Source organism: Myotis myotis, unplaced genomic scaffold (genome assembly GCF_014108235.1).
Source record: "Myotis myotis isolate mMyoMyo1 unplaced genomic scaffold, mMyoMyo1.p scaffold_m19_p_9, whole genome shotgun sequence".
NCBI classification, from domain to species: domain Eukaryota; kingdom Metazoa; phylum Chordata; class Mammalia; order Chiroptera; family Vespertilionidae; genus Myotis; species Myotis myotis.
This window is the reverse complement of record NW_023416401.1, coordinates 20,489,088-20,513,691: the sequence shown is the minus strand read 5'-3', so window position 1 is coordinate 20,513,691 and position 24,604 is coordinate 20,489,088. Positions and strand designations below refer to the sequence as shown.

Genomic DNA, 24,604 nt, shown 5'->3' with positions numbered 1-24,604 from the left:
CCAAATAAAAGTTGTTTATATTTAGTTAATACTAAGAACACAGATATCCTAAAGAAGAGACAATTAAGAAACCATTTATTCTAAACAGGATTTTGACCATAAAAACTAGTGATTCAAAGCTCTTAAACAGAAAAACACACAAATCTAGGAAAATGCAAAACATATTTTATCTCTTACCAGAATTTACCTCTTTAAGAGATATCAATGTTAAAAATGTGCAAAGAAACTGTACCCATAGTGTTTAAACCATAAAACCAATAGCCAGTTTATACATGACAAAAACAAAATTAAAGCATGTAAAATAATGTGCAGTTTATAGAATTCAAAGAAAATCAGGGTGACTAAAAGTCAGGCAAAAGAAAAACAATTAGGGACAGGAGACATTTTGCAGAGCAGGATGCTCTGGTGATGTCTATTGCAAGCCTGGAGGAACCCAGGGGGCTCTGAACACTGAGCGGTCACTGATAGGAGGGAGAGAGTGTAATATCTCGAATAGCCAGTAAATTAACTGGTGCTCTGGTAAAATTTCCAGAATTAAAGCCAATATAGTTCTCAGTAAGAACTGTTCTCCTTGACAACATGGCCAGCATATGGTGGAGCCGGGACCTGATGGCAGAAAAGTGAAACTGCCGCTCTTTATTCAAGTTTCTAAATGAGTCAAAGTGGGGGGTGCCCCAGTACTTGGAATGTCCAGAAAGGATGAGGTCAGTGGTTCTGATGGAAGTCTGGGAGCCGATGGAGCTTGCCACAGAGCCTTGGGAAGACAGCGAGGAGTACGATTTCAAACTGGAAGATCTTGAGACAGACATCTTTGATACAGGCGACCCTTCTTTAGACTGGGTTCCCTGAGAAAAGACAACATTCTCGTCCACATCAGTCTGGGTGGTGGCCGACATGAACCGAACCATGGTTTGCGAGCTCGCTGCCCTGGTGGCAACTGTGGTTTGGGTGCCAGCACTAGTTATGGCGGTGCTGGTTTGTGTTCCCGAGTCACTCACGCGCACCACTGGCACCTCCTCTCCTGGCTCTGTCTGAGTGGCGGCATCAGTCACCTTTCCACCTTCTGGTTCTTCCTTGTGGCTGTTAAAGTAGTCTTCCTCACTGATGGTGGAAGACTCAGAGTCGTGGCGCCTGGCCTCTGCCCTGGCCTTGGTGGGTGCCCCACACAGCAGCTCGGCCTTCTTGGGGGTGCTTGAGAGCCTGGCCAGCCGCTGCCGCAGCAGATTGCCCAACGTGAGCTCCTTGGACGATGGTTTCCGGTCAACTAGATGGTCAAACTTGCCGCTGATCTGGAAGCTGGACAGGAGTTTGGAGCTGATGGGCTTCGACTGTGCATACAGGATTCGGAACTCCAGATCAAAGTGTTCAACCACTTGGCCGGACAGAATGACCAAATTACTGCTATTTAATTTGCCATCTGTCCATGTAAAACTTGAGGATTAAAAACAAACAGACACTGGTAAGAATAAGCAACTTTAGTCTTTTCTTATGTCAATCTGAGTAATAAAGCCCAGATATCCTGCTACGTAAGATTCATAACTCTGACAGCATACCTATCATGTAGTGTAAATTCAGCCTTAACACAGGCATATGACATATATGGGTTAACATAAATGTTAAAAAACCAACTGTTTAACCAACACACTACAACCTACACACCCTCAACCTCAGTTTTTAAAAACTAGAAAGGATTTCTAAAGTATTTGGTCAGTGCCCTCATTTTCGAAGTGAGGAAACGGCTAGTGGTTTCATAGAAGGAAACTGTGGTGGACCCCAGACCAGGCCCAGTCCTTAAGTATGGCCAGCGCAGTGCTGTTATTCTAACCGTGACGCTATTGCTGGAAGCACATTCAGAGCGGAGCAGGCCATGTGCCCCTGACTGTCCAGCATTCCTCCTCCTTCCTCTGGTGACGAACCCACCTCTATCCTCGCCAAGAAGGTCTTCATTTATGCGCCTCTCCAATTACAAGAGCATATTACCAGGATGGCCAGACTATCCTATCCCCTTGGATACGGGGAGCTACCCAGGGTGGACATGTGACCCACCTCAGGCCAAGTAATTTTTCAAGGATTAAAAGCAGTGCTGAAGAAATAAAGTCTCTCTCTTTGGGAGACAGCTATGAAAGGCCACATGAGAAAGCCTAGATCTATGCCTTCAAATGGAGAGCTGACTGAGACTAAAGACCAACTGGAGAAAAGAAGAACCAGAAGACAGTGTTCAGATAAAGGGATGGCTTCTAGGTCAAAAAGAGCTGAAAATCTTTCGACATTTCTAAGTCACAGGAGTCAAAAAATTCCATCTGCTTAGTTTGAGTTAGCTTTCTGCACTTGCAATCACCCCACTGAGAGAGAAGAGTCTTTTGAAAACCCTCAATGAGATCACCTATCTATCCCAGGATTATAAAAATGTCTGTAACAAATGAAAGCTATCATCATCTTTATCCTCAATGGTAGTATACTGCATCTGTAGTGGGTAGTTTTTATATTTTAGAATAGCCAAAAACCAGTTGAGCTAAGTTTGGCTAATACAGATCAAACCTACTTTGGGTGAAAAATCTAGATTCCTCCAGTTATTTAAAAATTTCTTATGAAAGGAAGTTTCAGGAAGAGTGTGACTTTTCCCCCAGCATTGAAGGAACTGTTTGAGAAGTAAGGCATCAAGGCTTTCTTCATCTTACCACCTTCATCGTCCACAAATCTTTCCACCTTTACTCAGGGCTGACACATAATTATCACTCAGGAATGTGTTTCTTAAAAAATGAGCTTTTCATTTTTAAACTCTACAGACACACCTCATGCACCCCATCAGACGATCAAATGTAGAGCTGGCCAAACATCGAAGCCGTAGGAGAAAAAACGGCATGTCTTAACTTCTGGAGATTAGTGTTAACCACTCATTACCTCCACCCTCTATTCAACTTCTCTGCACTCTCCTTAAGATGCCGTTGCCAATGTGAGACTTCAAAGGTGGAGGCAGAACATGGATCAGTACTTTCTAAAGCACAAGATTACAAGCCTTGAAGCAAGGTGAAGGAGTTACGTGTAAGCTGACAGCGTCAGCTTTGCCCTCTACTCTGATGCCCATGGCTGAGATTGCCCTTACCACCAAGTGAGCAGGGACAAGGTGTTCAAAGTACCCAGGAACCAGACTTGAGACTGGTACTGTCACTGTTATTCCTAATTCATCCACTGTGGGCCTAGCTGCGGCTTGAATCTAAGATTTGCTCGCCATGGGGTCTCCAGACAAATTTCAACCTCTGCACTTCAGTTCTGTAGACCACAGGGCAGGGGAGGTGACCCCAACCTCAACTACCTTCTGTAGGAGGAGGTATTGATTAACCTACTCACATACAGATGCACTCATCTCAGAATGCCTGGCCATAAAGCCTGGTGTTGGGGGATGGGAGGGTGGGGAAGCTTCTGCCTTTACATAGCATGCTCCTCCTAAAAAATTTAGATTAATAAGCATGGGCAGGTGGGAAACTTACCTGTAGGAGCCTGTAGCCACTCGAATGCCATCAATCAATGTGAACTTTTCATGAACCTTCCCAACAATTTTAGTTCCTGATCTTGCATAGTAGATATTTCCTGTAATAGTCCGAACTGTCATCAGCTGTTGGCAGGAGAGTGTGGAAAAAAGAAATGAATAATCTAGTGAACAAATGATTAAGACAAGAGGGCTTAGTTTACAATTCCCAAACAGACAAATTTATTGGCCAATGAATGGTTCACAGTCCCCATTCAGGAGCTCAACTAATGCTTCACATTTAGTCCAGCTTCTCATATGCCCATTTCTTATCTTTATTTTTGAGACCCTTAGTTCATGTGTACATGTACTCTAAAAGAAGACTCACTTTTTGATGATACTAAACAATAGAATCTAGGAAATGACTTTTTAAATAAAACATGGGGGATTAAATTATCAAAGGAAACACACTAGTAATAAGTAACATCTTAACAAAGGTTTAAAGAAGCTAAGTTGATATTTCTCCTACTTTTGTCTAATAGAATCACCAGTAAACAACCCATCCTCACCCACACACAACAATGGGTCTAGAGAACATACAATAAGCCTTTTCTAATACAGGACTTGAGGCAGCAAACTTTCATATCACATGTGGCTTAATCAGCAATGTCATATTTCCTACAAGTATGTATTTACCAGAAAAGTACAATGGAATCACTCTGGGATTATATACTGCATGTATATGAATAATTATCTTTGTAAAATGACACACGTAAATGTATATACAATGGTATATAAACTACTAAGACAACCTGCATTCTTTGGGGCAGATCAGTAACTAAATATTTTTAGAAATCTTACACATTCAAATTAAATGTTTAAGATTTTTGTTTGATTCTCTCATTTACTCTATAAACAAAGAAAGCCCCTATGTACCAGGCCTTGAGATAAAAGAGATATAAGGCATGCTTCTTGTGATAAGGTACACTCCTGACCTGCAAGGACTAGATAAGAGAAAAGTAATGAATGATTAAAAAATTATAACAAGACTAAATCATCCAGAGAAGTGAAAATCTATGTCTACACAAAAACTTGTACACAAATATTCATAGTATCCATTCATAACAATAAAAGACTGGAAATTATTCTAATGCTTTTCAATGGGTGAAAAGTTAAACAACCATACCATGATACTACTCAGCAATTAAAAGGAACAAACTACTGGATACACACAACAATTTGGATGGATCTCAAGGACTTTATGCTGAGGGGAAAATATTCAATATCAAAAGATCAGATACTACATGGTTCCATTTATGTAACATTCCCTAAATGATAAAATTATAGAGATGGGGAACTAGTAGTGACTTCCAGGGTTAAACATGGTAGGAGGAGGATAGCGAGGGGAGTGGATGTGACTATAAAGGTGTAGCATGAGGGAGATCTCAATGGTACAGAACAGCTCTATATCTTGGTGGTAGTGGTGCTCATATGTACACGTGACAAAATGGCACAGAACTACAGACACACACTGTACCTATGTCCATTTCCATCTTTTGCTATTGTACTATAAGTTACATAACCATTGGGGGAAACTGGGTGAAGGATCCATGGAAACTTCTACAATTCCTAGGAATCTATCACTTCAAAAATAAAAACAAAAGGCAAACCAAAGAAAACTATGGCAACACATAACATCATTTCAATGGTATTCTTACCAAAATGCATGATCTGAATTTAACCATGAGGAAGCATCAGAAATCTAAATTCTACAGAAAACTGGCTAATGTTCTTCAAAAGTATCAAGACCCCAAAAGACAGAGAAGGAGGAACAGTTCAGGATGAGAGGAAGCAAAGGAGACATGACAACTATATGCCAGCTATGATCCTGGATTGAATCCTAGACAAGAAAAAGGACTTCCATGGAATGATTAGTGAATTTTATGAGATCTTTAGCTCAGATAATATAGGGTGTCCCAAAATTCACGCAAGATTTGAATTTTGCGAGAGCATTAACAACAACAACAACAACAAATAAAAGCCTAATTTTACTTGGCTTATTGAATCAGATTCTAATATCTGTTGCCCTTTGATTTCAATCCCTTCAATTTGATAAGCATTACCAAGTACCAATTATGGCCCAGGAACAGGGACAATGAAGACCAATGAAGACCACTGAAGACCACAGCTTTGCGTATGTGCCAGCAAAGCCGTGGAGGCCATTTACCCGATGTGCTATTCCATACATAACCCTATATTGTATACTTTATGAATCAATAAAAAATTTACAATTTTTAATTATAAACCTGTTTTCTATCAAAATTACTTCTTGCGTGAATTTTGGGACACCCTATAGTATTATATCGTTTATTTCTTGATTTTTCAAATTTGTACTGAGATTTGTAAGATGTTAACATTTAGAGAACTTGGGCTACAAATACTCATGAATTTCTTATATTGTTTTTGTAACTCCTCTGTAAATCATAAATTGTTTTAAAATGGAAATTAATTTTTTTAAAAAGCTAGTAACTTCCACAAAGGTACATATGGAGCTGGCAGGGGAGGGCTTCCTGGAGAAGGTAATGATTCCTAAGCAGAGCTTCAAAGGATCAACATATAATAAAAAGCATAAAAAATATCACTATAGGCAGATTTAGGCCTGATTTTGTGCATCTTGTCTCTTTGGCCCTTATATCAGAATGTTTTACAGGCCTCTGTGATTGTGGCCAAAGCACTTTTGAGGCCTATACACAAATGTGTGACCAAATTCCTACAGACAGGACACCCAACATCTGAACCAGCTGCAGAGCCAGGACCTAGGGGAGGAAGGAAGGCAGCCCTAACTTGGTGAGGGCACATGTTCACCAGCATAGACACACCGGGTGTGAGAAGCAGCCAGCAAAGATGGTGCTTCCCTAGGAAAGTAGGAAGGAGTTAAGACATGATGAAAATTGGTGAGGCCAGAGGTACAGATCTCCTTTCAACTCCTCCTGCCGACATAAAAGACAACCATAAAGACACCAACCAGCACTGGGCAACTGAGTAGGCATACAGTACTCCTAGATTTCTGCCAAGTAGATGAATCACAGACAATCACTTGACCAAAGTGGTGGCTAGAACTAATCTGTGATTTTCCTGCTGATAACATACCACCTTAATTACAGAACGAGTGCCTTAAAATTAAACACTGATGCCTTCAATGTCCTCACATGGTTCTCTGTGAGCAGTCATAGATGAACATTTGGCTACAGGACAATGTACTTTTCCATGCCTGATTTGCATATTCCTTGGGTTGACCTGATCTCATTTTTCATTTGATTGTTGGGTCACATGGCTGGTTCATTTCTTTGGGTCTCCACACTACAATCCTACCTCCACCGTGATTTGCTTTGTAGCATTAGCAACAAGTTGAAAATTATCTAATTAAACCCAATCCTTGGTTTCCTCATTAGGGAAAACAACCAACAAGAACTCTTTGGGAGAGGTTAAATAGCTAAAATTTTGCAAAACCAAATTGCTTGATAAGAACAAGGCAGCAGCCCTGACCGGTTTGGCTCAGTGGATAGAGAGGATAAAAGGTCCTGGGTTCAATTCCGGTCAAGGGCATGTACCTTGGTTGCAGGCACATCCCCAGTGGGCGGTGTGCAGGAGGCAACTGATCGATGTTTCTAACTCTCTATCCTTCTCCCTTCCTCTCTGTAAAAAAATCAATAAAATATATTTTTTTAAAAAAAGATTCAATACTTTAAAAAAAAACAACAAGGCAGCAACTGTATGTCCACATGCAATTACCCATACTTTTTGTTCATTCTGCTGACTGTTTTATTTCCAGTACCTAGAATAGCTCATAGTAGGTGCTCATAGGCAATGAACTAAGGTGATAAATTAAATTCTGAAGCTCACAAGTTGATTTAAAAAAAAAAAAAGATTGGTGTAATAAGTATGACTATTTTTCTTGCCTCTTTCCACTAAAGAGAGCAAGCTAGTTAAGTTGTACCACCTTAGATTTTTATTTTTTATTTATTTTTATTTTTATTGATTTCAGAGAGGAAGGGAGAGGGAGAGAGAGAGATAGAAACATCAATGATGAGAGAGAATCATCGACTGGCTGCCTCCTGCACGCCCCCCATCGGGGATTGAGCCCGCAACCCAGGCATGTGCCCTTGACCGGAATCGAATCCGGGACCCTTCAGTCTGCAGGCTGACACTCTATCCACTGAGCCAAACCAGCCAGGGCCAACCTTAGATTTTTTTAAAATATATTTTTATTGATTTCAGAGAGAAAGGGAGAAGGAGACAAAGAGAGAGAAATATCAGTGATGAGAGAGAATCATGGATGGGCTGCATCCTGCACGCCCCTTATTGGGGATCGAGCCTGCAACCCAGGCATGTGCCCTTGACAGGAATCAAACCCGGGACCCTTCAGTCTGCAGGCCGACTCTCTATCCACTGACCCAAACCAGCCAGGGCTAACCTTAGATTTAAATACAGTCTGCTCAGAACAAAGGCCATAAAAGGCCTAATTTTATAATGAGACATGAGAGACACCACGGGACAGTGATGGTAGATGGGGAGTCAAACCTCAGTCCCACTAACTTTCCAGTTGTAGACACTGGTTTCTCTGTGTCACCCCTTCCTGCCACTTACTCGATAAGGCTTTTGTGAGGATTAAATTGACTAACATTTGTCAAGAGCCCAGGCCAGTGCCCAGGACACCATAAATGTGGTCATTATGATTAAAAAGAGAACCTACCAACACTACAGTCAAAAGCAGCAGCATCCAAGGCAGCCTCTTGACGTGAACAGTCAGGCTCCTAGTTAGGAGGCAGCATGATGTGAGGGAGGGACAATGACTTGAATCCTGACTGTCGTTTCTTTTCTGTGAGACTTCAGGCAAATCAATCACCTTGTTCATGGCCTCAGTTCCCTCTCTTATAATGGGGATACCACTGCCGACTGCTATGTAGCTAGGTCCTATTTTTGATTGTGGTTAAATCAGACACAGTGTAACACAAACCTTTTCTTGTTCAGGATGAACTTTCAGATCCATACACATATCCAAAAACTGAGAGAGCAGAGCCTGGTCCAGAAGGATGTATACAGCAACTCCCTGTTTCCGACATATTTCCTGCAGATCTCTGAAGATGTCGATGTCTGTGAATACATCCATCACCACGGCAATCACCTGCAGGGTCGGGTGAGGAAGGGCAAGCTGTCAGCTCGTACCACCACCATCTGCAGCTCCTTGTGCGGGCTCTGGACCCTATCTCATAGCTGGTAAAGGATCCCCATGCTATGACATCCTTTCTTCTCCTTCTGCAGTATTGATTTTCCCCTCACTGTGGACTCCCCTCCATCTCCAAAGACACTGTTGTCACTGTATCCTACAAATCTGGACTTGGCCTAGCTAACCCTCCCAACTGCTTCCTAGCCACTCCCCTCCACACTGGCTAATTTCTCAGAAACATACGTTAATCCACTGCCCTGACCTCCTATGATCCTGTTCCATTCAACTTCTCTTCTTTTACTAAACCCCCTTCCCGTCCTATAGGCTCAGCTCAGACCAGCAACCTGTCTAGATTCTGTGGCTAACACACCATTCTCTTTAGGCCTGTTGCTTCCACACTGGCTTCAGTTTCCTGTCTGTAAAAGTAAACAAAACCTTAGATTCTCTGAGCCCCTTCTGGGTGTAGCATTCTCTAAGTCTGTGATTTTGAGTATTGTCTGATTTTGGATCATAAGCTCTGAGTTTTTGTTACAACTGAGACAGGCCCACCCCATCCACCACCAACTCAGAGCTTGGAAATGACCATACCAGGCAAGCAGATCCTCCCACTTGTGCCTCTAACACTGATACCAAATCTTCATAATATTCTACTCCCTCCACTAGCCAGGATCCAACCAAATGGCTCCCACAGCACCAGTCTCCCCTTTTAATAGGTGGTCTCTGGTTCTTGATTATGTTGATTATCTATCTGTCCACAGTATACATCACAAGAACAGGAATATGGAAATATATCCTAAGGATTCTGTCCTGAAGCTTAACCAGTCCCTTTTTCTCCCCATTAGACTACAGTTAAGAGATGCCTCAGTCAGGTATCTTTGGGAAAATTACAGCTGTTTCCACTGTCTGTATCCTTAGCTGCAAAATAGGTTTGTAGTGAGAACTAAATTATTATGTTACATGAAATGCAAGGCACAAAAGGTCTCTTTAAATGTCTGTTGAATCACTTTACTAGTCCAGAGTTTGAGCTATTCAGACAGTTCAACACAGGGAGGCATCCGCCAGCTCCCAGCTTTCCTTGCTAAAGACAGACTGCTCCAGACACAAAGCCTCTAATCATACCCTTTTCAGGTTTAAACTGTGGCCCTCAGCTAATTCCTGGCAGGGCCATGGGGATGTAAAACATCCAGGCTTAGAAACAAGTCCCTGCAAATGGAGTCATAAGTGGGGGTGTAAGCTAAGAAAACTGTCCCCCGAAGCCAAGGCTTGGAGCCTTTTACAGTCTGCGGCTGTGAGGGCTTCTCTCTCCTCCCAACCTCAACAGTAAAAATGTCTTTTTGAATCATGTTAACTCTTTGTTTTGAACTTTAAAGTATTTACAGGTCTCATTTGGACAGGACTGATTCAATCTCTGGCCCGAGAGGACTCAGGACAGTACCTAACAGTATTTACCCCTTAAGTACTTAGGGGGTAGGGGAAGAGGTTAAAGAAGTGCAGAGACAGAAAGGCAATTTTGCTGTCTTTCTCCAACACCCAGAGTCTCATCTACCAGGAGGAGGGACCTTGAAATGCCAGCTCCTGGGAAGTCACTGCTACGAGAGAATCTGGAAAGATCAATTTATCTCTCTGGCTGCTTCTCCCCATTTCCCCCCTCCCCAATTTTTGTTTTTAACTTATTTTTATTGCTGACACTATTACAGATGTACCCATTTCCCACCCTTTGCGCACCTCCACGCAGCCCCCGAATCTTCCCCAATCTGGATGAAACCCCAGCTGTGAGCTATTCCTGGTAAAGGGTACAGTGAAACCCACTGGGCACAGTAATTTAAAAAATAAAGAGTTCTTTCTGAATTGGTGGCATCTTCAGAAGTCTATATCCTCTGATGGGCTTTATACATCCTATCTGGAGTTGTACCTACCCCATTCATTGAGGTCACATAGCAATGGTTAAAAGGCAGAAAAGTCCTGGGCACACAAATCCCAGCTCTGTGGTTTACTAGTTGTGTGACCCTGGGCAAACTGCTCAGTCTTTGAGCCTCGTTTTTCTCCTCTGGAAGATATGGATAATATTAGCATCTACGTCAAAGGGCTGTTGTGAGGATTAAATGAGACAAAGCCTTGAAACTTTGTTCAATTATGCATCCAGCACCCCTTCGGAGTCTACTGCGAGCTGAATCCTTGTGCTAGGCAGAAAGGTGGCTGTAAAGAATTTGACCTAGACACAACTTGTCTGCAAAGAGAGGACATGGGATGCAGGGAAGAAAAAGGTTATGTGCTGTTAGAGACAATGAGATTAGGGGACACTATGGAGAGCAGGGACAGTACAGCATCTGCCCTGCAGCGGTGGACGCACCACAGCACTCACTGTTTACCAAATAAGAGCGGAGGAAGATCCCTGGAGGAGGGCACTTGAGCTGAATCACAAATAAGGACAAGATTCGGACAGGGGAAAAGTGAAGGGGAGGACATTCTGGCAGGAAGCCATGTGATGACAGAAGAAGAAGTAGGAAATAATGGGTATGTACCAGTTTGGCTGGCACGTGGAGTATGCACAAAAGGGAGCAACAGGACATGACTGAGAGACAGGTCAATGAGCAAGGTCACAGAAGGCCTTGAATGCCAACCAAGGAATCAGTATCACACAGGCAGTTGAGGGAAAGGGGGTTAAGAAGAGTAATGAGTTCAAAGTGAAGACCCCAAGTGACAGAAGAGTCTGATGCTGGGAGAAAGGAAGGGGTAGGCTGGAGATCTGGCCCCACCTCCTCCAACACAGGTCCATGTATCCAAGTGCCCACAGCACAGCAGGCACTTAGATACCTTTAGGTTCAGGAACACTTTATTTTTTAAATGTGATAGAGGTTTTGATGATGGAAGCAATGAGGATTAAAGAGGAAAGGGGCCATGGGAGAGCCAAGCAATGGACTGCATGGACTGCAGGAGGAAAGAAGAGGGAAGGAAGGGTGGGAAGAGGCAGAGGAAGATTCAGGTTTACACAAACAGAAAAAGAAAGAAGCTTGAGAGAAAAGCTTCAAAACTGGCAGTAAAGTTTTTTTGGAAAAAACCAAGATGGCGGCATAGGTAAACACCAGTTAGCTGCCTTGAACAACCACTTCAAAAATACAACTAAAAGACGGAACGGACATCGCCCAGAACCACAGGAAGACTGGCTGAGGGGAAATTCTTCAACTAGAAGGAAAGAGAACAGCATACGAGACTCAGAGGAGGCGCAGTGCGGAAAATACAAAGGTGGGGAGGTGCGCGCAGCGGGCTGGTAGCTGAGGGTGCGGTTGTCGTTTTCAATCGGGAGGGGGGCTCAGATTCTGAGCTCCAGTTCTGGGCGAGTCTCTAGGGACCCAGACTCAAACGGGAGAAGCGGGACTGTCTGGCATCGGTCGGAATGCGAGGGCAGCTTTCTCTCCGAGGTTTCAGCGGTTGCTGGGACTCTGAGAGGCAGAGCCTCTGGGGACAGGACTGAGAGCAGCCATAACTGCTCCCTCCACCCTCTCTGTTGATCCCGTGCGACCCGCCCCGCCCAAGCCCTCTGCAGAAGTTTTCCCACTGCAGACACAGCTGATTCTCACAGCCAGTTGGCCTGGAGGTCAAATCCCCCCAGTATTAGCTACAACAATCAAGGCTTAACTACAACAAGACTGCGCACAAAGACCACTAGGGGGTGCACCAAGAAAGCATAAAAAATGCGGAGACAAAGAAACAGGACAAAACTGTCAATGGAGGATATTGAGTTCAGAACCACACTTTTAAGGTCTCTCAAGAACTGTCTAGAAGCCGCCAATAAAGTTATTGAGATCTACAAGAAATCTAATGAGACCCTCGATGTTATGATAAAGAACCAACTAGAAATTAAGCATACACTGACTGAAGTAACGAATATTATAGAGACTCCCAACAGCAGACCAGAGGAGCGCAAGAATCAAGGCAAAGATCTGAAATGCGAGGAAGCAAAAAACACCCAACCAGAAAAGCAAAATGAAAAAAGAATCCAAAAATACGAAGATAGTGTAAGGAGCCTCTGGGACAGTTTCAAGCGTACCAACATCAGAATTATAGGGGTGCCAGAAGATGAGAGAGACCAAGATATTGAAAACCTATTTGAAGAAATAATGACAGAAAACTTCCCCTACCTGGTGAAAGAAATAGACTTACAAGTCCAGGAAGCGCAGAGAACCCCAAACAAAAGGAATCCAAAGACACATCATAATTAAAATGCCAACAGCAAAAGACAAAGAGAGAATCTTAAAAGCAGCAAGAGAAAGAAACTCAGTTACCTACAAGGGAATACCCATACGACTGTCAGCTGATTTCTCAACAGAAACTTTGCAGGCCAGAAGGGAGTGGCAAGAAATATTCAAAGTGATGAATGCCAAGAACCTACAACCAAGATTACTTTATCCAGCAAAGGTATCATTCAGAATTGAAGGTCAGATAAAGAGCTTCACAGATAAGGAAAAGCTAAAGGAGTTCATCACCATCAAACCAGTATTATATGAAATGCTGAAAGGTATCCTTTAAGAAGAGGAAGAGGAAGAAAAAGGTAAAGATACTAATTATGAACAACAAATATGCATCTATCAACAAGTGAATCTAAGAATCAAGTGAATAAATAATCTGATGAACAGAATGAACTGGTGATTATAACAGAATCAGGGACATAGAAAGGGAATGGACTGACTATTCTTGGGGGGGAAAGGGGTGTGGGAGATTCGGGAAGAGACTGGACAAAAATTGTGCACCTATGGATGAGGACAGTGGGGGGGTAAGGGCAGAGGGTGAGGTGGGAACTGGGTGGAGGGGAGCTATGGGGGGAAAAAAAGAGGAACAAATGTAATAATCTGAACAATAAAGATTTAATAATTAAAAAAAAATGGCAAAGGACCTAAATAGACACTTTTCGAAAGAAGACATACAGAAGGCCAAGAGACATATGAAAGCATGCTCAAAGTCACTAATTATCCGAGAGATGCAAATCAAAACAACAATGAGATACCATCTCACACCTGTCAGAATTGCTATCATCAACAAATCAACAAATGACAAGTGCTGGCAAGGATGTAGAGAAAAAGGAACCCTCATGCACTGCTGGTGGGAATGCAGACTGGTGCAGCCACTGTGGAAAACAGTATGGAGTTTCCTCAAAAAATTAAAAATGGAACTTTCATTTGACCCAGTAATCCCACTTCTAGGAATATATCCCAAGAAAACAGAAATACCAATCCGAAAGGTTATATGCCCCCTATGTTCATAGCAGCACAATTCACCATAGCTAAGACTTGGAAGTAGCCTAAGTGCCCATCTGTAGATGAATGGATTAGAAAACTGTGGTACATCTACATGATGGAATACTATGCTGCTGTAAAAAAGAAGGAATTCTTACCATTTGCCACAGCATGGATGGAACTGGAGAGCATTATGTTAAGTGAAATAAACCAGTCAGAGGAAGATAAATATTGCAAGATTTCACTCATTTTGGAATACAATGAACATCATAAACTGATGAACAAAAATAGATACAGAGACAAAAAAGCATCGAACAGACTTTCAAACTTCAGTGGGAAGACAGGGGAGGGTTGGGGGGTGGGGGTAAGTGATCAATCAAAGGACTTGTATGCACGCATATAAGCCTAACCAGTGGACCCAGACACGGGGGGAGGGCCGGGGCAGGGATGGCATGTGCTGGGGCGTGAGGGAGGCTGGGGTGAGGTCAATGGGGGAAAAAGGAGGCATATATACTACTATTTGTAATACTTTAAACAACAATAATAAAAAACAAAGACAGTCAAAAAAAACAAAACCTGGCAGTAAAACCTTCATAAGGGGGTTCTATATGCACAGGTGTAAGAATGAGTGTAAAGCTCACAAGAGAAAGCTAGAAGACAGATACCTGCTTGCTTCTCTTATATCCCACTATTCCTTCAAACATCCAGTGAGCCAACCATAAGCCTGGCGTGGTGCTGGGCTTTGAGGACCTAGGGTTGTCAATCAATGTCCTCAAGAAACCCTACTACTGAGGGACACAGGAGATGAGCCAGGGTTAAGACAGTGTGATGGGGCCAATGGACATGCACCAAGGAAGCCAGCCCAGCTGGCGAGGTTAGAGATGGTTGAGAACTGCTGGAGGCAGGGACTCAGGAGCAGGGCCATTAGTATAAATCACCTGCCAAACAGAATTTAGAGTCACAACTCCATAAGACAACTGTACAAACAACAGCTTTGTTATGTTTCACCGTTTGGTTTTAAAGCCTCAACCCTTCCTGTGTGTACTGAAAATAACTGGTTTGAATGCTGGTCCGCAGCACCCACAGGGTATTTAGAGGATAGATGGAGGCATGTCTTCCTGACTCCCCTGTATCCTTACTAGAGCAGGACTCCTTTTTAAAGTATGTTTTTATTGAATTTTTATAGAAAGAGGAAGGGAGGAGAAAAGATAGGAAACATTGATGATAGAGAAACATAGATCAACTGCCTCCTGCACACCCTCTACTGTGGATCAAGCCCACAACCTGGGCATATGCCCTGACAAAGAATAGAACCAGTGACCTCTATGGTGCACGGGACAACGCTCAATCCACTAAGCCATGCCAGCTGGGCTAGAGCAGGACTCAAGACTTCTGTAGAAGGAACAGCCCTCTACATTTAAGCAATCAGTAGGAAATCCCTCCTTCCTTCCTTCAAGACCCAAGCCCTGCTCCCCTATACTCTCCCTCCTCAGTCCCACCAGTCCCCATGCAACCAAGCTCTGCAGAGTAGAACTAGACCTGAGGCCTCTCAAATCTCTGAGGGAACAGTCTCTTCAGTGAGCTGAGCAATGACCTGGACTCATTCACCAGCCAGCCAGGTGCCTGCTTTCCAAGGCCAGACACATCTCCTAGGTGTTGGTGTTCATGCTGCAGGGCCCCAAAAGTACATCTGGACTTGACAGAGGCATAGAAGCCAGTCACTGCTTCCTCCCTGAGGAATAATTCAGGGATGGACAAAGGAGAGACATCAGGAAGGCGGGCATCCCATGGCCATCAAGTGCCTGCACGGTCACTGTGGGCCCTGCCCTGCCCCAGCCTCTGCTGCATAGAGCCTGCCCACTTTCTTAGGGCTAGAAACTCTCTAAGTGTTGACTTTTGAGAGTCTATTCCAGTGTCAACATCCACCTGAAACTCACTGCAAATTAGTCATGCCTGGTACCCCATACTGTTCCTACACTTCCTCAGCCACATCTGGAGCAGCCACACCTGTGTCAATCCCACATCATCAGGTGACAAAACCACAAGCCTTACTTCACCCTACCAACTATCCCTTGCTGATCTATACCAAGGGACTTGGTGGTCCACACAGTTAGAGTCAGTCTCAGGTATTCTTGGTCTTTAGGAAGGGCAAAACCCTGTTTATGCTACTTTTCACATAGAACCAGAATCTTTTCTACATGTCTTCTTGCACAAAAGCTCTACGAGATATCTAGAGATTTCAAAACCCCATTAATTGTTATCACCAATTTACAAATGAGAAAAATAAAGCTTGGAGAGATTAGGTAACTCGTTCAAAGTGACACACTTAAGCAAATGCAGGAGCTGGAATTTCCGCCCAGGTCTGTGTGACTCCAGAGCTGTGTGGTAAAGTGTTAAACTAAATACAGCGGGGCCTTGACTTACGAGTGTCCCGGCTAAGGATACGAGCCGTCTCTCGGCTGATTTTTTGCTTTGAGTTGCAAGCTCAAAAAATTCGAGTTACGAGCTAGCTTCAGATACCCCACCACTAGTTGGTGCAGCGAACGTCACAGTGATTTGACATACGAGTAATTTGAGTTATGAGCTCCGTCAAGGAACGAATTAAACTCGTAAGTCAAGGCCCCACTGTATTACTCCCAAGAAGTCCAGTAATGTTCAGCCTGCAAATGACTGAGAGCCTGGACTAAATCCTGAAAGGATCAGTAAAGTACCTGGGATCAAGCCCACCACAGAGGATGATTACAAATAACATGCAATAAATCAGAGCAAACACTAAGGAAACTTGGAACTCCCTACCAGCCGTGGGAAACTACGGCCCACGGGCCGGATCCGGCCCGTTTGAAATGAATAAAACTATTGAAAAAAAAGACCTTTTATGTAATGATGTTTACTTTGAATTTATATTAGTTCACACAAACACTCCATCCATGCTTTTGTTCCGGCCCTCCGGTCCAGTTTAAGAACCCATTGTGGCCCTCGAGTCAAAAAGTTTGCCCACCCCTGCCCTAGACAGTGGGCACCTTTTCTCTGAAGGTGGTACTGCTAATTCCAAATGGACTAAATCAGGATGTCTTGGGAAACAAAGATATTATGTGAACAGGCTATAGAATTAAACCTGGATATGGATCCTGGATCTTCCACTTTCAAGCACCATGTACCCTCTAGCAAGTTACTTAAGGTGCAAATAATACTGTCTATATGTTATAGTGTTTGAGGGTTCAGTCAATGAGGGAATTCATGTCAACATTTGACAGTTCCTGGCATAAAGCCCTCCTATGGCAGCTAATGTTTAGTCCCAATTCTGCCACTATTTCTTGGCCAAGTCATTCTACCCGAGCTGCCTCCTCAAACATGGCCCCTTCCAGCTCTAGTCTGATTCATGCGCCCTCAATGGGCTGGGCTGGGAGCTGACCCAGCACATGAGCAGCCTCAAGGGGCCACTCAGTCATTCCAGTTCTCATTCCAGTTCTTCCTCTACGTGAAGCAGGATGTTTGTGTCAATCACCCCTTCCTACTGCACCTCAGTTTCCCTCCCTTCCCACCCATAGTCATAAAGCAAGGATACGTGTGCAACATGCTTGGAATTCCACCAAAGTTCTATATACATTCAAAGATGCGTCAGCCTATCCAGTGGTCAACACAGCCTGGCTGATGAATTCCTCACATTGACCACATGAAACCCAAAGTCAATTTCCTTCGACCCCCTAGGGCACCAGCCACTTCTTCTGAAGATACTCTTGCTAAAAAAGCAAAAGATAGCCTTAGCCGGTTTGGCTCAGTGGGTAGAGCTTTGGCCTGCAGACCAAAGAATCCAGGGTCGGATTCCAGTCAAGGGCATGTACCTAGGTTGCAGGCTTCTCCCTGGCCTTTTTACCCTGATCGGGGTGCGTGCAGGAGAGCAATCAATAGATGTGTTTCTCTCACATCAGTGTTTGTCTTTCCCTCTCTCTTCCACTCTCTCTAAAAAGATCAATGTAAAAATATCCTCCGGTGAGGATTAACAATAAACAAATAAATAGGCAAAAGACATATATTCTCTCAATTTCTTACAGCTTTTTTTTTAAACATATTTTTATTAATGTCAGAGAGGAAGGGAGAGGGAAAGAGAGATAGAAACATCAATGATGAGGAACCAAGATGGCGGCACAGGTTAATGCCGGAGTTTGCTGCCTTGAACAACTGCTTCAAAAGTGAAACTAAAAAACTGAACGGACATCACCCAGAACCACAGGAACGCTGGCTGAGTGGAAGTCCTACAACTAGGAGGAAAGAAACGCATACGGACACTCAGAGGAGGCGCAGTGCTGAAGTCAAATTCTGAGGTGCGGAGTGCCTGGAGCGGGCTGGTGGCGGAGGGCGCGGTTGGCGTTTACAATCCGGAGGGAGTCGCAGACTCTGAGCTCCAGATACAGGCGAGTCTTTAGGGACCCAGATTCAAACGGGAGAAGCGGGACTGTCTGGCTTCGGTCAGAGCGAGTGCAGCTTTCTCTCCGAGCTTTGCAGCGGGTGCTGGGACTCAGAGAGGCAGAGCCCCTGGGGACAGGACTGAGAGCCGCCATAACTGCTCTCTCCGGCCCACCCTGTTGATCCTGTGCGACCCGCCCCGCCCAAGCCCTGCACACAGGCATTTGCCGGATTAGCACCTCCCTAGAGGAGAGAAGTTCTCTCACTGCAGACACAGCTGATTCTCATAGCCACTTGGCCTGGAGGTCAAACCCTCCCTGGTATTAGCTACAACAATCAAGGTTTAACTATAAGACTGCGCACAAAGACCACTAGGGGGTGCACCAAGGAAGCATAACAAAACGCTGAGACAAAGAAACAGGACAAAATTGTCAATGGAAGATACAGAGTTCAGAACCACACTTTTAAGGTCTCTCAAGAACTGTCTAGAAGCCGCCGATACACTTAATGAGATCTACAAGAAAACTAATGAGACCCTCGATGTTATATTGGGGAACCAACTAGAAATTAAGCATACACGGACTGAAATAACAAATATTATACAGACTCCCGACAGCAGACCAGAGGAGCGCAAGAATCAAGTGAATGATTTGAAATGCGAGGAAGTAAAAAACACCCAACCAGAAAAGCAAAATGAAAAAAGAATCCAAAAATGCGAGGATAGTGTAAGGCGCCTCTGGGACAGCTTCAAGCGTACCAACATCAGAATTATAGGGGTGCCAGAAGATGAGAGAGAGCAAGATATTGAAAACCTATTTGAAGAAATAATGACAGAAAACTTCCCCCACCTGGTGAAAGAAATGGACTTACAGGTCCAAGAAGCGCAGAGAACCCCAAACAAAAGGAATCCAAAGAGGACCACACCAAGACATATCATAATTAAAATGCCAAGAGCAAAAGATAAAGAGAGAATCTTAAAAACAGCAAGAGAAAGAAACTCAGTTACCTACAAGGGAATACCCATACAACTGTCAGCTGATTTCTCAACAGAAACTTTGCAGGCCAGAAGGGAGTGGCAAGAAATATTCAAAGTGATGAATACCAAGAACCTACAACCAAGATTACTTTATCCAGCAAAGGTATCATTCAGAATTGAAGGTCAGATAAAGAGCTTCACAGATAAGGAAAAGCTAAAGGAGTTCATCACCACCAAACCAGGATTATATGAAATGCTGAAAGGTATCCTTTAAGAAGAGGAAGAGGAAGAAAAAGGTAAAGATACAAATTATGAACAACAAATATGCATCTATCAACAAGTGAATCTAAGAATCAAGTGAATAAATAATCTGATGAACAGAATGAACTGGTGATTATAATAGAATCAGGGACATAGAAAGGGAATGGACTGACTATTCTTGGGGGGGAAAGGGGTGTGGGAGATTCGGGAAGAGACTGGACAAAAATTGTGCACCTATGGATGAGGACAGTGGGTGGGGAATGAGGGCGGAGGGTGGGGCGGGAACTGGGAGGAGGGGAGTTATGGGGGGGAAAAAAGAGGAACAAATGTAATAATCTGAACAATAAAGATTTAATTAAAAAAAAAAAAGACATCAATGATGAGAGAGAATCATTGATTGGCTGCCTCCTGCATGCCCCCCAGTGGGGATCAAGCCCACAACCTGGGCATATGCCCTGACCAGGATTCGAATCGACGACCTCTTGGTTCCTGGGTTGACGCTCAACCGCTGAGCTACACCTGGCTGGGTTTCTTACAGCTTTTTAGTACAACAGAAATTCTCTGCTTGGAATTTCTTTTAAAAAGCTTTAAACTACCATATCACCTCCAGGTTTAATAAAAAGAAAACATAAATTTCCATAGCAAAACCTAATTTTGCCTGTGTGTTTTCTCTCTAGATTTCATAGGCTGTTGTTATAAAATTAACAATTCAGATTGGAGTGTTGGTAGAGCCTCCACCTGCAGAGAGTGGCACAGTTCCTCTCCAGAAAGGCAGGGGGCGGGCGCCAGGTTTTCACTGGCCTGTAGAGGGACTGATCATACACAGCTGCATTTCCTCTGTTCTGTTCCAGCCTGAAGTATACAAGGGGGCTGGGTTTTTAGAAAGGGAAGGAAAACCATCAAGAGGTGTTTATCTCTCTGTCCCTCTCCCTCTGAAGTAAATAAACCAACCAAAAAACAGACATTTAAAAAATACAATTTATAGGAATAGATTTTGGAGTAGGTGTGTAAGGGGAAAATTCTATATAGTTCAAAATTACCCTGAAAATTCCTTAGGAAGCAAACATCTGTGCTCTCAAAAAGTCCAAAGCAGCCCAGCCAGCATGGCTCAGTGGTTGAATGTAGACCTATGAACCAGGAGGTCACAGTTCAATTCCCAGCCAGGGCATATGCCTGGGTTTCAGGTTCGATCCCCCATGTGGGATGTGCAGGAAGCAGCCGATCAATGACTCTCTCTCATCATTGATATTCATATGTCCCTTCCTCTCTGAAATCAATAAAAATATATTTTTTTAAAAGTCCAAAGCAGTCCAGCTTTGGTGAAGCTCAACTGAGCATGAGGTAGTCAGCTTGTATGCAGAAGCCATGTCGTAGATAAATCATGTTTTTTAAGCATCGTACCTCACTTACTATGGCAGAATACCCACCCTTTGAAAGGTACACAGAAACTGAGCCAATGGAGAGATTGGCAGAAGCCCCAGTCACACCTACTGTGGGACAAGTACTTGTTGTGTGGAAAAGCAGGCAGAATCACTGGAACTATTGCATTGCTGCCCTTGGTGTCCTTCCCCTCGACCACCCCCCCCCCCCCCGGCCCCGACAAATGCATGTAGCTGAATGATCAAAGGTGCATATGATGGGTCTCCACGCTATTTTCTGAGCACCTCTTCCATGTCAGAATAGCTCACAAAGCAGCATGAGTCCTGGATGGAGATGAAACCTATCCCAGAACTGAACTGTTCATTCAGGCTACAAAACCAGAACTAGACACTACCATTTACCAAATAACCTTGCTTTGTGCTTATGCCCAGTCTTCTTCCAGAAAGGGCAGATTTAGCACTGTCATTGTCATTTTCTGTTCATAAGATGTGTCATGTGGAAATTAGAAGTTCAAATCTTAAGAAATGGAAAAATCTTCAGCCTGCTGAAAACTACCAATGTGGCAATCCTTCCTCACAGCACGGAGGACATGTGGAGCAGTAACTGAGAGCATGGGGTCAGGAGCCAGGCAGTCTTGGGCTTGAGCCCAGCTCTGTCCCCGACTAACTGCATGATCTTGAGCAAGTTACTTAACCTCTCTGTGCCCGGTCTCAAATCCAACTCATCTCCCCAACCATACCCCCAGCCTTATTCTCCTGTATTCTAATTTGGTAGCATCAAGCTAAAAAAATCTCTCTCCTCAACTCTTTCTATACCTTCTTCTCCTTGGCTTTGCCTACTCTCCTGCCCCCTCCCTCACTACCAAGTCCTAAAATTCTACCTAAAATTCACCTCCCTGCTGCCGCACTGCCTTATTATTAGCACAGACCTTCTTCTAACACAGCGGTTCTCAACCTGTGGGTCGCCAACCTGTGGGTCGCGATCCCTTTGGGGGTCGAATGACCCTTTCACAGGGGTCGCCTAAGACCATCGGAAAACACATATATAATTACATATTGTTTTTGTGATTAATCACTATGCTTTAATTATGTTCAATTTGTAACAATAAAAATACATCCTGCATATCAGATATTTACATTATGATTCATAACAGTAGCAAAATTACAGTTATGGAGTAGCAACGAAAATAATTTTATGGTTGGGGGTCACCACATGAGGAACTGTATTAAAGGGTCGCGGCATTAGGAAGGTTGAGAACAACTGGTCTAACACATAGATCCCGCTGTCCCTTCCTTACAACCTTACTTTCTGCTCCAGCTGTTAAGGAACTTGGCTGCCTCCCAAACATGACAGGTCCTTTCACGCTTCTGGGCCAGTCCCTGACCTCTGGCCTGGCAAGCCCCAACACCCATCCTTGGGGATGCAGCTCCAAGGTCACCCCACTCCTGAGAGGCTTTCTTCAGCCCCCTCCCCAACTACCTGCAGCAGCCTCACTGCTTCCCAACAGCAGACTGTCAATCCTCAAGTGCAGGCAAGGATCATGCCCTCCACCCGTAGCCCCAGCCCCTGACACAGTGTCCGATACACAGCAGACACTGAAAAAAGCAAGTAGTGGGCACATGGGAGAGACACTGGAAATACTTATCCAATTTAAAGGTAATGTGCCAGTTATCAGTTAAAAATCACCCAGGTTCCAAATACAGAATCTTAAAGATTTTAGTGTGTGGCTGGATTTGGGCACAGAATGGAACAGGAGGTTCCACCCAGGAATGTCAGCATTACAGAATGCCCCAGGGCACAGCAGAGCCCGAGCGCCAGCCCCTTCTGAAGCCAGCCTAAGAGTTTACAGACAGTTTTCCCTCTGGCATTAGCTCCAGTGCCCCTTCACTACCACTAAAAATTAAAGCTGGGCAACAGGCTAGGGCAATCTCTCTCCTTTATGGAGGCCTGTTCGTTCCTTTTCTCAAGTCCCAAGTGCCTAGGTTCTCATCCTGGAGGTAAGCTTTGGGAATGCACACCAACCGCACAATCGGAGCCTTTTTCTATCTTTTTAATCTCATTGAACCCGCAGTGTCTGCAGCATCCAAAGGACCCTCAGCACACCTGAAGCACTACAGAGCTGACACTGGCCTAGCTGGAGCTCACATCTACTCCCCCAAAGGCAAGGCACTAGCCTATTGTACCCCCTACCCGCCACAACCCCATCATCAGGCAAAAAAAAAGCAGCCAGCATCAGGAACCTTGGGAGAGAGACTTGGGGCTTGCTCCTGGACTTGGCTCTCTCAACCAGACTTCACGCACAGATATTGTAACTCACAGGCACACTCAAGTGCCACCCCTAGCTGGTCTTACTAAGACCTAGTGCTTTACTGCCATGTTCCTGGCCGAGACTACCCACCTTGTGTGCTGCATTCTTCCTCCCTGACTGCCAGGTACCAAGCACCCTGCTGCAGGTCCATCCTGGCTGGTGAGACAAGACCTCCCTCCCACTGCACCCCAATACCATGTCACACTAAGAGTCCGACCATCGCACTAAAACCGCTGTAAGTCGACCTAATGCTGGGGGTCTGCATTTTAGGAAGCCACTGCTAACTGGGGCATCCATCATCCAGCCTGTGAAAGAGCAACCCCCTGCCCCACCCATTCACAGAGGGAGCAACTTGCTCCACGCTCTGTAGGTACTGCCACTCTTGTCTGTATTTGCTTTCTGCAACATCAGACAGGTGGAGGTGACTAGCAACAGCAGATTCCTAACGGCCCACAGCAGTCCCTGGGGACCATCTTTCAGGAACTTTTCCCTAGGTAAAGCAACTCCTAAGAAGCCCCTGAAAGTGGGATCGAGTGCAGGAAAGTTGGCCATCTGGTTTGGTTTAACTAAAATTTGAAAATGGAGGTACTTCTGGTCCCCTTTCCCAGGAGATGTGAATGTTAGGAGCTGGAACTCAGGCACAATTCGGTTCTGGGCGACTGAGACTCCTCCCACTATCCCCAACCACGAGGAGGGGCCAGAAGATCAGGAATTCGAGGGGTGATACACAGGGTGGGGCCCGGCGCTCCCGAGGCCTCCGTTTTCCTTGCTTGAAGAGGGTCTCCGGTCCGGCCCACTCACCTCCCGCGCCGAGCGGAGCTGCTGGCGCAGCGCGTCCTTGCAGCCGTAGGGGCCGCCGGCGCCCGCGCCGCGGGGCTGGAAGTGCGCCTCGACGCGCGTGGCGCCGCGGTAGGCGCCCCGGTAGAAGGCCGGCCAGCCGAGCTCCAGCAGCGGCGGCTCCAGGTCCGACTGCTCCGGGAAGTAGGTGCCGGACGAGCAGTCCTGTGACGAGCCGAAGGAGTCCTCGGCCTCCGCCGCCGCGCCCTCCTCGCGGGGCCGCTCGGCCGTGCGCAGAATGGAGCGCACCTCGTCGGGGTTCAGGAAGCGACCCACGCGCTCCTGGCGCAGGAAGGCGGCGAAGGCGTCGGGGCCGCCCGCCACCAGCTCCTCGAGCGCCAGGCGCTGCGTTTCGCTGTACAACTCAGCCAGGTTGGGCGGCCCGCACGGCGACAGGCAGGCGGCGGGCAGCTCGTCCAGTCCCTCCGGCAACAAAGCCATGGCAGCGCTCAGGCCCTACGGAGCTCGGAAGAGCAAGGACGGGCAGGCCTCTTTATAGCCCCTTTGAATCAAA

At 45.0% G+C, this 24,604-nt stretch overlaps 1 protein-coding gene across 1 annotated transcript; it reads right to left on the bottom strand.

Annotated features, from left to right (window-relative positions):
• On the bottom strand, positions 1–24,604 carry FAM83D (family with sequence similarity 83 member D). The gene is made up of 4 exons (XM_036322610.1): positions 24,055–24,604; positions 8,484–8,651; positions 3,489–3,613; positions 1–1,431 (listed from the first exon to the last, which is right to left on the bottom strand). Exons 1-4 carry the CDS (start codon positions 24,529–24,531, stop codon positions 459–461), a joined length of 1,743 nt encoding a protein of 580 aa, XP_036178503.1. The 5' UTR covers positions 24,532–24,604; the 3' UTR covers positions 1–458.